This window comes from Crinia signifera, chromosome 19 (assembly GCF_055691185.1).
Source record: "Crinia signifera chromosome 19, ASM5569118v1, whole genome shotgun sequence".
NCBI lineage: Eukaryota > Metazoa > Chordata > Amphibia > Anura > Myobatrachidae > Crinia > Crinia signifera.
In genome coordinates, this window is record NC_139226.1 from 119,426,302 (window position 1) to 119,441,193 (window position 14,892).

Sequence of the window (14,892 nt, forward strand, 5' to 3'; positions counted from 1 at the left end):
AGAAGAGTTGTAATACACACCGATGTCTATTTGCCCCAGAAATCCAACACTTAAGGAAAAAAAACTCTTGTCAAATAAGTAATGTGTATGTGTTGTATGTTTGTATTGTCGTGTATAAAATGTACGGACTTTGTTGTCCTTATTTTTTATATGTCAAAAATTGCAAATAAACAAATTTAAAAAAAAAAAAAGAGAACAAAACTAATATTACATTAGATGTATCATCTGACTCCCAAAAAATTGGACACAGACATTAATCCATACTTCATTATTTGTAACTAAGTAGAAAGAGGAATTACAGAATATGTTGCATACAGAAAAAAGCATGGTTAAGAAATCCAGTTCTGGACTAAGGGCCACATGGACCTGCAGTTGAAAATATTCTAGGGCTTATTGTGAAAAGCGGAGAAGCTGTGGCCAGTGCTGTGTGGGAGTGGCCAGTGCTATGTGTATAACTTCACATTGCCAGCCCCATGGCCGATGTGTGGTCAGCTGGTGGCTGGTCATCGTTATACTATCATGATGATGATTTATTTATATAAAAGTCCTGAGTTCCATCTGCCACTCTGTTAATCAAGCACTGAACATCTATGACTAATCAAAAGTTGTTGCAAGACTTCAGATCAATGCTTCAGTTTTTATAAATTGGTGGACCTGTATCAAAGTACCTGCACCTCTTGTTGGAAAACATCCAAATATTTAGTTTTGCCCCATATGATTCAGTCTTGGAATTCCAATCACACGCTCATTTACCTTAAAGAGCGTACGTTCACTTTGAGCTGTGGCAGTTTTTACATTCACTTTAAACTGTGACAGTTTTTAGAACACAACCCCCCCAGAGCCTATCTGCTATTTCCTCAAATCTCTGTCTTCACATTGCCCTCTCTCCATATTCAGCATGTTTGAAACAAATCAGTGTCCATGCAAAAATTGCTTTCACTTTTTGTCATGACATATTTTAGCACACATAGGAAAAGAAATATAAAAAAGCAAATCATTGCTGCTCAATGATTGAAATGAACAGAGAATGGTGGTCATAGATACATGGAGGTTTTTTTTTTTTTTTTTGCTTAAGATGTGTCATATAGGAATACAGAAAAAGGCTTATTGTATATTGGCAGCTGCATGGAACATTGTGTTGCATCGTACACTTTGAATCCATTTCTTAAAGAGATGGAATGTGGGTGGACAATGGTAGTCAAGCATATGCTAAGTACAGTAAGAGTGTGTTCTTTTCTGGAAACAGACAGAGGAGGATACTGTATTTCATGCAGATTCTAAACCCCTTATATATGCACTGAAATATAGGGGGACATTTAATAGGATGAGAGATTAAGAAAGTGAGAGATTTGGTAAGAATGCTCCAGGTTTTTTTTTTTTTTAAGTGGCAATCATTTACACTGCTACACCAATTTGATTTTGCAGTGTAAATGATTGCCGCTTTAAAAAACTGGAGCTTTCTTACCAAATCACTCACTTTCTGAATCTCTCATCCTATTAAATTTCACCCATATTATGGTAGCTAGCACTTCTGATTGGCTTATTGCTTCTAGATCCATCCCACTGGTGTATAACTTACTATATGAAATCACATCTATTTATATTGCTTAACTGATATTTGACTTTGGACCAATGTTTATTTTTAAAGGGGAAGACAATGAATGTTTGTAATTAGTTCAAACAGAGTAAATTATTACTTTTTGCTTTGTACTTGTGTTGTATTTGTTTATATTTTGTACAATAAATTAATTTTATACATTCATTAAAACACTACCCAGACACTAATTTATTGTATATATGGGCCACTCCATGACAGGATTATATAATGTAAATATTGTGTATATTGACTTTTACTATAAAAACTCTCAAGCTATACAGTACGGATGTGTCCCTATACATTGCAGCTGCGACCTGCGGGAGGCAGCATAACCTAGCCTTAACCCTTTCAGCTCCAACGTCTAGTCATGCTCAACTGCCCTAGCGCTAGTAGCAGATCCAACGGTGAACCACTTTAAAATAAGAACAGTAACATCGTTCAACATTCAATGTAGACCATTTTCTCATTTTAAAAAAATGACAACTAATTTAAACCAGACTGTTTAAATTGCAAAAAAAAAAATTGGACTGGTTAAACGGCCTACCAGCAGCCATCTGTAGCTGCCAGCTTCTTTATTCAAAGCTATGGGTAGCAGTAGTGTGTGCATATGTAACTTCACCGCTCTGCTGGCTCTCCTATTCACAGCTCTGGGCAAGGGGAGCCTAGCTCCCCACTACAGTACCTCTGCATACACCCACCACCCTACATTATAGGATGTGGAAGCATTGCTCCCAACTGCAGTACCTCCACCAGCTCCCCCAGCCACTCTGCAAGTGGCTGGGCCGCAGTATGCAGCCTGTAATGTGAATGTATCATGGCAATCTGGATCATTACCCAATTGCTGCTCATGATGTAAACCAATTGTATATGCTACTGTTTTCTCCTGGCCTAAACCTGGAGCATATGCTACAGTTGCTGTGCTGGAAATATTTTGGGCAAACACACCCAATTGCATACCTCCCAGCTGTGCGAGTTTTTTTGGATCTCGACCGTAGTCGGAAGTGTCTCATGGGGTAGGGGGGCAATTAGGAGTCCCCCCTGCTAACCGCTGTTCTGCCTAGCTGAACAGCTGGGAAAAGATGCTATGCGCATGTGCACAGTGTTTGTTTCTAGAGACAGAAGAGCTGGGGACGTGGCCATGACCCCCATAGCAGGAAAAATGGGAGCATGCCCATGCGTGGGCTCTAAGATTGTAGCCACCGTAACCACAAGGCCACCCCCCCTTATTTTTGGCCTTTGTCGGGCACAAATGTCCATCCTCCACTGCTACCAATGTTGGGAGGTATGGTATTTTAACTTTGCAATACATTTTCCCTTATAGTTTTTGACATAATATGTGCCCCAGTACATGCACTTTTTGATTGTCACTGCAAAAGGCCTTAGTGGGTTTGCCAGGGATAGTGTGGGAGAAGATGGGTTTAAGTGGTAGATGTCTTAAAAGAACAGAAAAATCAGGAACTGATTAAGCAGTGCAGCCTTTACATACAAAGCCACAATTAGTGAACTACTATTGTTAAACTAGTGTTAATATATATTTAATGTACACCCACAACAAAATTATGTTCAGCAATATACGTTCCTCAATAAGCTCCTTATTCTTTTGTCTTTGAAGTAATAATAATAATTTCGCTGATAAACAGTTCTTAAACAACTACGCTGTCAAGGGAGCAAGACACTGTTCCTTTCACGTCAAGCACTTGTGTTTTGTTTCTTAGGACAAATGCACTCATCCAGAAGATGTGAAGCTGTGTGCTGTCTTTGTTAAATCCAACGGGAATTTCCAAGCTAATAAAAAGAAAGTGGTGAGTATGATTATAACACGGAACTATGTAGAGAATAAAGTCTTTTCAACGTGTCAATGACTATATCGTAACTGAAAAGTAATGCAACTGGTTGTTAGAACCAATAAAGGAATGAAAAGGTTATTTTGTGTTATGCAAGTATAACAATGTAAAGCAAAAGATTTGGGGAAAAGATTGTCTGCCTAAGGTATACACTAAAGGTGCCCGTACACGGAGTGATGAATGCCATATTTTTTGTACTAGATTGCATTGTAGCTAGTAAATAAAAAGCATACAATGTGCTACAGCAGTGTGCTTTTTCTACTAGATACAATGCAATCTAGTACAGTACAAAAAGAACGGGCTGCACATTCTTTATGTGCTGTGCGATGTGAGCGCCCAAATGCATTGTACCCGCTAATCATTTAGGGGCAACTTTAGAGTGGGCCTATAGTACAGAAAAGACTAAAAAATGTACATACAGTATCTATAAAACTCTTTACATGTTCGTAGTAGGAAGGGCCGGTGACAGGGGGAGTCAAAGGGGACAAGAGTGACAGGCCCCTGCAATTTGAAGGGCCCCAGAGCTTCCATGCCCCAGCATGGCCACCACCTGTACCAGTTGGCCTGTCAGTGACCCTTGCGACCCGGCCGTCTACTGTGCACCAGTGAGTCAGACTGACTCACTGTGTGCCACTGCAGTCTACTGTGTGTGCGTACTGCTACTCGGTGTTTAGAGCCATCTACTCTGTGTGTGCGCAAGGCCTGTGGCCACAGGCCCACAGCCATACCCGCCGTGGCCTCGGTCTCTGGCTCCTGTACTTTTACTGCGCATGCGCGGGTCGCCTGTTCCGCACTCTGTGAATGACCTGCCCTGCCTGCTCATAGTGCTTGGCATTCTTTTGTGAAGTGACAGGCCAGCAGCAGCCAGGAGCCAGCATGAAGCTGCAGCCAGGAGCCAGGCCAGCAGGACTGAGAACGAGAGAAGTCCGCACCTGAAAGCAGGATCTGGAGCAGCAAAACGTTAAATGAGACTCATGCAGAAGAGGGTTGTGTGGATTTGGGATTAGGTGGGGGCCCCAGAAATATCATTGTACAGGGCCCCAAGATTTCTGTTGCCGGCCCTGGTAGTGGGTATGGGTCATAGGGTCGACAGTAATTATGTTGACCACTGTAGGTCCACAGTCACTAGGACAACACATGTAATTAGTCGATATGCATTTGGTCGACATGGTCATTAGTTCGACACAATCATTAGATCAATATGGAAAAGGTGGTCATAAAAATGGTCCACATGAGTTCTTCATGTTCTTTTTGTGTCTATGTTCACATCTTGCATGGCTCGCTTCGCTTGCCATGCTTTTGTCTTGCTATGCTCGACTATTATATTCTCCCTCTATGCCCACTTGTATAGTAAAGTATGAAAAACCTTTTTTGAAGTTTGCTTGTTTCGACCAAATGACCATGTCAAACTAATGCAAGTTGAACCACATAAAGAAGCAACTCGTGGCTCTCTTCTTTATGCGATGCAGCTCCCAGGCCTGCCCAGTGGACTTTATCCATCCCCGTCCCTTTCTCCCCTCTGTGAATGACCCGGCAACATTGTAAATCGCAGATGCCGCTCGCAGTTAGGAGTTTACACATGCACAAAAATGTGCATGCGCAAACCCTGACCATCGGGGCAGGAACCGAATTCGGTTCACTATGAGTGAACCCGAATCGACCCCACAATCCTTCTGGAATTGATTCCTTTCTCTCCTCTTTCTGTGTATGATCATCCCACGATAAGAGGATCAGAAGGAAACAAAATATCATGAGTAAAAGACCTCATAAGTAATCCAACATCCAGCACTCTATAAACATTATCCAACTCTTTTTTCAATATTTATTGTACAAGATTGGATAAGTGTAGAGCTGCTATATGTCTATTTACATGCTGATTACTTCTCCTGTATTCATATTACTGTAACTCACATGATCTGATCTTCACTCACCTTTGTGAAATGTTTTACTCATCCAACTTATTCCCTCTTTATGATTATCAGCTTCTCTATTTTAATTTATCTCTCTTTACTTCTCCATCTATGCCTCCTAGGGGTACACAACTAAGCATATTGAAGCTATTGATGCAGTTTCCCTATCCACCCACTTCTCTCTCTCAATCTCTCGTTCTCCTGCCCTGAACAAGCCAAATTCCAAATTCACCATATCTGCAAATGTCGTCATGAACCACCAAGTTACACAGGAGGAAATCATGATCAAAGGCAGACTTCCTTCATTTTAGATGTACTGTATGCTCTCATCCTACAGTCCTGGCGTTTCCCTGTGTAAACAGTCATTCCAAGAACCTCATCTCCTTCCAGTCTTAAAACCCATGGCTTCTCTTTGCCATTTTTAACTCCCTCCTCTGATCACCCTCACTTTGACTCCCATGCTTACTCTCTGCCTTTGACACCACATCTTTCCAGACTCTTAGCAACCCACCCCCTTCTTACCCTGACCATCCCATACAATCCATCTTACCAACTCTGACTTGTTTTTCCCATGTAGGTGTAGTTGAAATCAATGTCCTCAATCAGACCTCTCCCTTTCCAACTACCCATTTGATCCAAACTTCCTGGCTCCTCTGATTCTTTTCTCCTTCTACCTGTTCCCATATTTCCCACCTATTTATACCCTCCCTCGCACTGTGCCTTTTGCTTTCATGCATTCCTTTGTCTCCCCCATTCTTAAAAAGAACTATGCTTCATCCTAACACTTTCAAGATACCAATCCATCTCTCTCCTTTTTGCCTCCAAACTCCTTGCACGTAGTATCTACAAATGCCTTACTGACATTATTTCCTCCCACTGCTTGATTGAGCAATTGTATTCTGGCTTCCAACCTCTCCTTGATGTAAAGGGCCATATACTCCTTGATCTCTGTACTGTACTTGATCTCTGTTTTGACACCATGGACTACCCCTTTTTACAGCAAATAATTAATTTGATTGGTCTACAATTTACCACTCTCTTCTGCTTATTCCCCTTGTGATACTACTCTCTCTCCATTTCACAAACAGTAGGCGTTGCCAAAGTTTCTGTACTTGGACCTCTCTTTTTCTTTCTCTATACACCCTCTTTAGGTTTGTTCATTAGTTATTTCGACCTCCAATATCATCTCTATGCTAATGATATTTAGACTTCTCTTCCTTACCCTCTCCCCCTCTCTCCTCACTCATAACTCCAAATTTCTCTCTGTTATCTCTTCCTGGATGACCCAGGGCTATCTTATATTTAATATGTCTAAAACAGATGATCATTAGGCACTGGAGAACCCTTGTGGTGCCATTTAAATTATGGATAATAATAATAATAATAAGTAGAGATTTCATACTGTATGTAGACATTGTGAACATGGCAACATTCAGCAGATGCCGAAATGTTAAAAATAACAAAATAACAATATAAATGCTGTCATTATAGATTCAATTATGATTACATTTCCCTTTAATAATTCCAAAATCTACATAGACTGTGTTAATTAAGTTTCACAAGATGGTGTGTTGAGGTTGAAAGAATGGACTCAATGAAGCAGTGGTTTTGTCAGTTTTGAGACATACTGTACATCAATTATAGTCAGATTGTATAGAGTTTTGATGTTCATGCACTGTATAATTTATAGTCTGCAAAACATGTTTCACTTTCTATTTATAACACACAATTTATCCAAACAGTAGAATTTGCTACCCATTTTCCATTTATTTATATTCACCTTAGAACATAATGATGCTTGACCAAGTGTCATTCATTTCAACTGTGAATATTGGAATTTAATTCATCGTCCTTGGAATAGTATATTTGATGTACTTTCCTTAGGGAGACTGCTTCATATCATATTCTCTATTATTTTATTTTATTTCTTAATAGGTTAAACATATTTTAAATCAGCAGTGAAAAATTCTGCCTCTGGGAAAAGATTTGGAGATTTAATCAGTACTACTATAATTTTAACAAGTATATTACAAACCTTATGCATGGAATGTACAATAAGGACAACTGTCCACAGTTAATACAAACCTTACACTATGGACCTTATTCTGGTTGACTTTGCAGCCTTGCGAGTCCACCAAATGCTTCCCCCCCCCCCCCCCGTTCCCCCGTGCGCAGCCAATTCCCCCACATGCCTGCGAATGGATGTTTACCATGTGGGGAGGAAATCACTCGATGAGCAATGACCATCAAATGAGTTCTACAGTGCTTGTAGACCTAAGACACCTCTAGGACTGCGGGCGCCCTGTGCGGGAAGCGGGTGGGCATCTGACATCCGCTGACCTCGCACCCACGTCATTGCCAAATTACCATAGAAATGCCCAGCATTTTCATGGGAACGCCCATGAAACGCTGGGTGTTCCCATGAGCGCCTTCTCATAGGTGTCTTCCAACCGCACTGTAATGTGCAAACATGACGACGAACAGGCAGTTCGCCGTTCCCGCTTGCACCAGGTGTCTGCATCAAACATTGCTCCCCCATGCAAACATATGGGGGGGGGGTGTGAATAGATTAGAATAACCTCCTATGTGTGTAACAGCTCACATATTATTTACAACCATAGGAGTTTGGACCATAAAACTTTATAGAACAAAAAAATCTATTCCATTAAACTTATTCATAAATGGTAAAATGACCTCCAGGTTTGGTAGATATAAAATGTGTAGGGCAGTGGTTCTAAGAAAGGGGTGCCTCATGACTCTTGCAGGGGTGCTTTGGATTGGTGGCTCAGAACCAATTCAAATTATTTATGGTCACTGTGATAGACAAAACCAGTGCTGGTGGGTTCCAATTTTAGAATATTTGGACAAACTGAGGTAAATCCTGCCCCTCACCCCATAAAGCAACCCTAATAATTACATATAAACATTAATTGTTAAAAAAAAAATCAATTTAAATTTTTAAAAAAATTCTCAATAAGAAACTTTTGATCTAGGGCTGCAGTGAATAATATTCTGATACTGTCACCATAATTCAAAAAAGTTTGAGAACCCCTAGAGTAGAGATTTATAGATAGGAAGGAATGTGCCCTAAATTTCAGTGTAAAAACAATTCTGCTGAGTAAAAGCTGCCACCATTTTCCATCCCCCCAAAAAGTATGTATTTGCAACCCTTCTATGGCTTTATGGTTTGTTTCAGGAGCAAATTTCTACTACTTTGCACATTTTTTTTTTATACATGCCACCTTCAGCCTAGAATTGTTAGGCACATTTATTTATGCAGTGTTATCTACCTGTTAGTGCCCATCTTGATTTTTAGATTCATATCAGTGTAATGTTTTTATTAGCTGCAATCTTCTATTTTAACTAGTGTGTGTGTGTGTGTGTGTGTGCGTGTGTGTGTGTGTGTATGTGTATGTGTATGTGTGTGAATGATCAGTTTGGAGCCTTATTGTCTAGCTCAGGGATGGCCAAACCTGTCCCAAAGATCTACCAATGGTTCATGTTGATCTATAGTAGGAATGAATGCAGCATATTTGAATATGTGACAGTTAGTAATGACTATAGCTGTGCACCAGCTAGGCAATTTGGAAAATGTGAAGCATTGGTAGATCTCAAGGACCAGTTTGGCCACTCCTGGTCTAGCCGGAACAGTAAGAACCAAGGCCTGCTTGGTTGAGGGGATACCCAGTGACTAATGTCACTGATTCATTGACTAGCAGGATGAGAGGTGTCTGTTAATAGTCAGCTCTCCAGTTTGGGTTTAGCTTTTTTTTAACCACCTTGTTCCTACTGGAGAAAAGGACAGACCTGCGAGGGAGCCTGGCAAGGTAAGCATCTGTGAATGTTTGCATTTATATAATAAAGCTCTACTGTTCTGGGTGTATGTGTGTAATTATTGTAACATTGGTTATGCAGTGGTTCTCTAAGTCCCGGGGGACGCCTGTTTATTCTATTTTTATAACAAAATTATCAGCCTAGTGATGCCAGAGACAGCCCAGGATTTAGCCCTGGAAGGGTTAAGCCTGGGGGACCCCTTTATTAGGGGGGGGCACACTGCCCCAGTTACCACATCTTGACTAGAAAGAGGGTTCATGTTTCTTCTGGGCAACCTGGCGTAAAAAGTGTCCCCTGGCTGTAGCATGACACCACTGGCTGTTGGAACCCAGAGCTGGTTCCAAAATATGGGAACCCCCAGTCTTTTTCCCCTTTATTTTTGGAACCAGGACATCCCAAGAGCCCAGTGCTGGTTTCTTTAGTATGTGGGGACCGCATCACCCCCTCCCTAATCTGGATATAGTGGCCAACCCCAGGATCGGCGGGAGCACGTGATTAGTCCCCAAAAGGTCCGGGATATTAATAGTCCTCTATGCCATTGAGCTGCTGGACTGATATCCTGTTCCCATATTTTCCCACTTGGGAAAGGACTAAAAAACGTTTTTAGAGAGCTAAGTACTGTAAATTATCTGGCAATCTTACTATCCTGATAATAATTTTCTTGTATGCTAGATTGAATTTTATTAATTTGTGATTATTCCCTTGCATTCCCCATCCCATCTGTCAAATTGTTTTTTTATATAATTGTTTTTATATATATATAATTATTTTTTTTTGTATATTATTGTATCTTAGTAAATAAATTACCTTTTACTTATACCTAAATTGTCTCTGCACATTTTACATCTGCCCCCCTGCAGTGTTTTTGGTTTTGTCCATCTAAGAAGGATTTTGTCAGAAAGAGTGAACTAGAATAAGTCCCCGTGTGCCTATGCACCCTGGGGTGCCTCAGGACACTTTCAGGGGTGCCTTAGGTTGGCGGTCCATAAACAATTCCACTTATTTACAGTATGGTCAATGTTACAGGCAAAAGCAGTGCTATTGACTGCCAATCATAAAGCATGTGCACAATTGGAAGAAAATCCTGTCCTTCACCACATAGCTGACCCTAAGGATGACATAGAAAAACTCAATAGGAAATGTTTGGCCTAGGGATGCCACAAGAAAAAATAAATGTCTGATACTCTAAGGAGTCATGATTTTAAAAAGATTAGGAACCACTGCTGTAAACTAAGAATTTACAAGGTGTATTGCTTGGGATGGTTCATAGAGATGCTCAAATCATTGGCAATGGTTCAATGTTTGATAACATTAAAAATAGTTTGATGTTCTTAAATCTGTTTTGCTGTATTGCGATCATTGATGTAATTAGTTTAATTTTATTTGAACAGTTTTGTCCTACTTTGGATTTTCTTTTCCTATCTAAACAGTAAAAGTATCTACTTTTGTAAAGCTTAATTACTGGCCTCAATGCTTAAACAGTTAACGTGGAATTAGTCCATTAAACCTTTTGCATATCTGTCATCCACAAATTCTATGTGAGGGAGGCCTTGGTTGTGAAGAGGGATCCACAGAGATCCTTCTGTTCTTGTTTGGCTCTCTAACAGTAGATCTTCATATGAGCTGTCTCCACACCGGAGCTATATTAAATTGTTTTGGTTTTTGAGTATTCATTGAATCTAGCAACTATATAAGAATTTGTACTTCATTATATTATATCATACAGCCCATAAAAAAACATGTGTGTGTAAAATACATCTTCACTATATTATATGGTGCATAGGATGACAAATTAGTCAACAAAAGTTGTTACCAAAGTGAGTCTCCTTTTTAACCTTCGGTCAGATGCAACTGATCTAATAGGCACAGCTCTCACAATTTTCCCGCCCCTTCTCTTCCTAGTCAAAAAGCGCCCTTGGCAGTGTAGCTTCCACTTATCTAATGATGTTTTATCGCATATAGGTCAGTTTTGTCTTAACCTTCCACAGTGCACGTAGTGAACAAAGTGATCTTCCAGGCACATTGCTTTTTCTATCATTACTTGGAGATTATAATCATCCAAATAAACCAATAGTCCAAAATTCATGTAAAAAAAATCTTCTTTAAGTAGAAACAAAAAATAAAAGAATAAAGTTCCTTATATAACACACCCAAGAGTGGAAATACTGTACATGAATACAGTGGAAAAAAATATAAAGTATAAACAAATCAGCTCTAAACTGTCACTTTTTAAACAGAAGGAGATTGACTAATCTTTGGAGACTAATAAAGTGGAGATAGATACTGTATCTGCCAAACAACATCTAACTGTTATGTTACAGCTTATGTTTGAAACCTGATTGGCTTGTACTTTTCTTCTCTCCAAGGTTTGATACATTTTCTCCTTCCCCAAGTGAGACCCTTATTAATATAACACACAATCCTAGGACAAGCAGTGTGTACAGTATTTGTTTGTGAATTTACTTTTTTTGCTTTTTATATTTTTGATTCTTGTGCAGGAGGCTGGGAACCACCAAGAAGAAATGGAGATGGAGATGGTGTCAAGTACATCACCCCCAGAAAAGACCAAACACAAATCAGCCTCCCCAAACCACCAGCAACTGGCTGTGCCAGCCACATCAAATCAGTTCAACAATACTTCTGTCCCTTCTCCAGCGGACACTCCCTGCAAGGCTGAAAAGAATGGGCTGCCAAATGACAGTGAAAAGCCACTAAAAACATTTGAAAATCAGCCAATGCCCAATGGGAAAATACAGACCTCGCTTAAAACTTTGAGTAAACGCAAGATTTCACAACAAAAGGAGAAGAAAGCTACACAAATGTTAGCCATTGTTCTTGGTAAGTACAATATACCACAAAGTATTGGAATGAGACCAAAATGCTGGGTAATTTTCTATCTATCTATCTATCTATCTATCTATCTATCTATCTGTCTGTCTGTCTGTCTGTCTGTCTGTCTGTCTATCTATCTATCTATCTATCTATCTATCTATCTATCTATGTGCAAAAAATAGAGGTGTGCATAAAATTCACCATCAATCTACAAGACTGTTCAAAATCTGACAATAAAAACAATAGTTTTATTGGGATACAATAAAATATGGTCTTCTTCACCAATTTCACAGACATTTTTCACAGGTAATTCTTCATGTTTATAATGTGTAAAAGAAACACCAAAACCCTATGCGTTTTGCTCGTTAATACTTAATCAGGGGTAATGTCGAATTACAGCAAAATATACTCAAAACTGACTGTGTGATATTTCCATATTGAAAGATAAATAAGGGTATAAATGGGCCCAAATAAGATAATCGATTTTTGGGATGCTAAAAGGATCACTGAAATATGTTGTAACAGTATACAATATTTTCACACTAATTTCATGGAAAGAATAGGCAATAAATTAACAAAGGCTTCAAACAAAGGGTCAATCCACTAGAAAAAACCACTGTGTGCATCCAACATCAGACCAGGCTGTGTAGATGTTGGATTATTGATCCCTTTTTACCCCTACTGTATTTATCTTTCTATATTTTGACATTACCCCTGATGAAGGCCTAATGGATGAAATGCATAGGATTTCTGTATTTTTTTTTCCACATGCTGTACATTATAAACATGATTTATGAACTGTGTATAATTACCTGTGAAAATTTTCTGTGAAATTAATGAAGACTACCATATATTAATTGTATCCCAATCAAACTATTGATTTTCTTGTCATATTTTAAACTCTCTTGCAGATTGATGGTGAATTTCATGCGCACTTCTATTTTTTACATTCATATCTACTTTTGTTTCTTCTACTAACAGCGAGGTAAATTAGAAGTTCTGCTATTTATATAGCGCATCAGGAAGGGTCAATATTCTTTACACATACAGATGGAGACTCTCATCGCTCTGATCGCCGCCCGCCAGCCCTCGCCATCCCCCAGATTGGGGCGCGGGCATGTCGGAGATGCTTGCGTGTTCCATTCTCGGGTATGGACACACGAGCGTTTGAGATGCTCATGCGCACACATCCCTGGAGGATAGACAGAGAGTGGCAGCATCTGTATATATACATACATACATATATAGATAGATATAGATTTATAGATATAGATACTGTATATATAGATACTGTATATATATATATATATATATATATATATATATATATATATATATATATATATATATATATGAGAGAGAGAGAATTGAACCAAAAAAGAAACATGATGTGTTGTCTTTGCAGATATGGCCTTTAAGAAGATATTAATTGATTTTTTTTTAACCAGCTCTGCCCAAATATTCCTAACTTAATGAAGTGAGACTAATGAGGACCATAGGTTGGTTGACTGACTCACATGCTTGGGATTATTCACAGTACTGTATTAAAGAGATCTTTTATTTGCAAAATATTCAATGACCATTTCAACTATATATGTACTGTATCTGCATATACTGTGTATATATATATATATATATATATATATACACAGCAGTATATGCAGATACAGTACATATATAGTTGAAATGGTCATTAAATATTTTGCAAATAAAAGATCTCTTTAATACAGTAAAGTGGTGTCGACCCGGCACTCCGCTGTCCTGGAATCAAAAACCTGGGTGCCTTTGTAGGCAGTAGATAGTGGTAGAGATGTGACCCACTCGGGGTGAAGCATCACACGGCACTCCAAGGATTTTCAAGTGAATTCAAAATGGTATTTATTGCAATAAATACCATTTTGAATTCACTTGAAAATCCTTGGAGTGCCGTGTGATGCTTCACCCCGAGTGGGTCACATCTCTACCACTATATATATATATATATATATATATATATATATATACACACATACACACACACACACACATATATAAATAAAATCGAGAATGATTGTTAATCACAATGTTGAAAAATGCTGGGGCACCCTCAGCTATGGTAATAGCAGCAATGTCTTTCAGAAACCAATGACCCCAAAAGGAAAAGCGTCACTCTCTGGTCTTTTGGAAGTAATTTTAGTATTTACAACAAAGACATGTTCAAAATATAGTCATTTTGACTATGTTTCAAGACCCAAAGCCTTTTCTTCAGTGCATGCACTTTTCAAGTACAGTAATAGTCTGTCCTGATTATATTTATATATAGGTAGCGTGGCCCAGGCACTCCAGGTGAAGGGTGACTTGCTCAGTGCCTTTCGAGGTGCACACTGTAAACTTACAGCATCGTTATGTAGTGGGTTGTGGCGGCGGCACTCGGAACTTCAAGAAACGACTCAGACAATAGATGCAATGCCACAATCCTCTCTCTATCTCTCTCTCTCTCTCTGGGGGGGATGCTCTAACATCCGCGCCCCCGTACTGCCTCCCATCGCCGGCTACCACAAACATAATTGTCACATATGACCTAACATATGCAATAATTATGAGAAAAGACAGCTCTTGCGTTAAGAGCTGTGTTTTGCGTTGACCCGGCGATGAGCGGAGGGTCCCGGCGGCTCCCCCTCCCTCTCTTACCCGGCCTGGATGCTGCTGCTGCAGGGGGGGCTGGTTCTCCTCCTCTTCCCTGCACTCGGATGAGGATGTACAGTGCAGGGAGTAGGTCACAGGTCTGGGCAGCACAACTCTGTGCTGCCCGGACACAGGTGAGGGGGGGTCGGTGTTGGGCAGCGGGGGTTGGTGCGGGCGGCGGGGGTCATGTTAAAAGCCCATATGCTTCTAT

The 14,892-nt window shown here is 39.7% G+C and overlaps 1 protein-coding gene across 3 annotated transcripts in view; it reads left to right on the top strand.

Annotated features, from left to right (window-relative positions):
• DRD2 (dopamine receptor D2) overlaps positions 1-14,892 on the top strand; it is a 322,451-nt gene that overhangs the window by 304,985 nt on the left and 2,574 nt on the right. For 2 of the 3 annotated variants that reach the window (XM_083163236.1, XM_083163234.1), the window contains exons 6-7: positions 3,313-3,397; positions 11,670-12,023. In XM_083163236.1, the coding sequence (XP_083019362.1) occupies positions 3,313-3,397; positions 11,670-12,023 (439 nt within the window). Of the gene's footprint in view, positions 1-3,312; positions 3,400-11,669; positions 12,024-14,892 lie in introns of all 3 variants that reach the window. The other variant, XM_083163235.1, reaches the window with a different exon arrangement.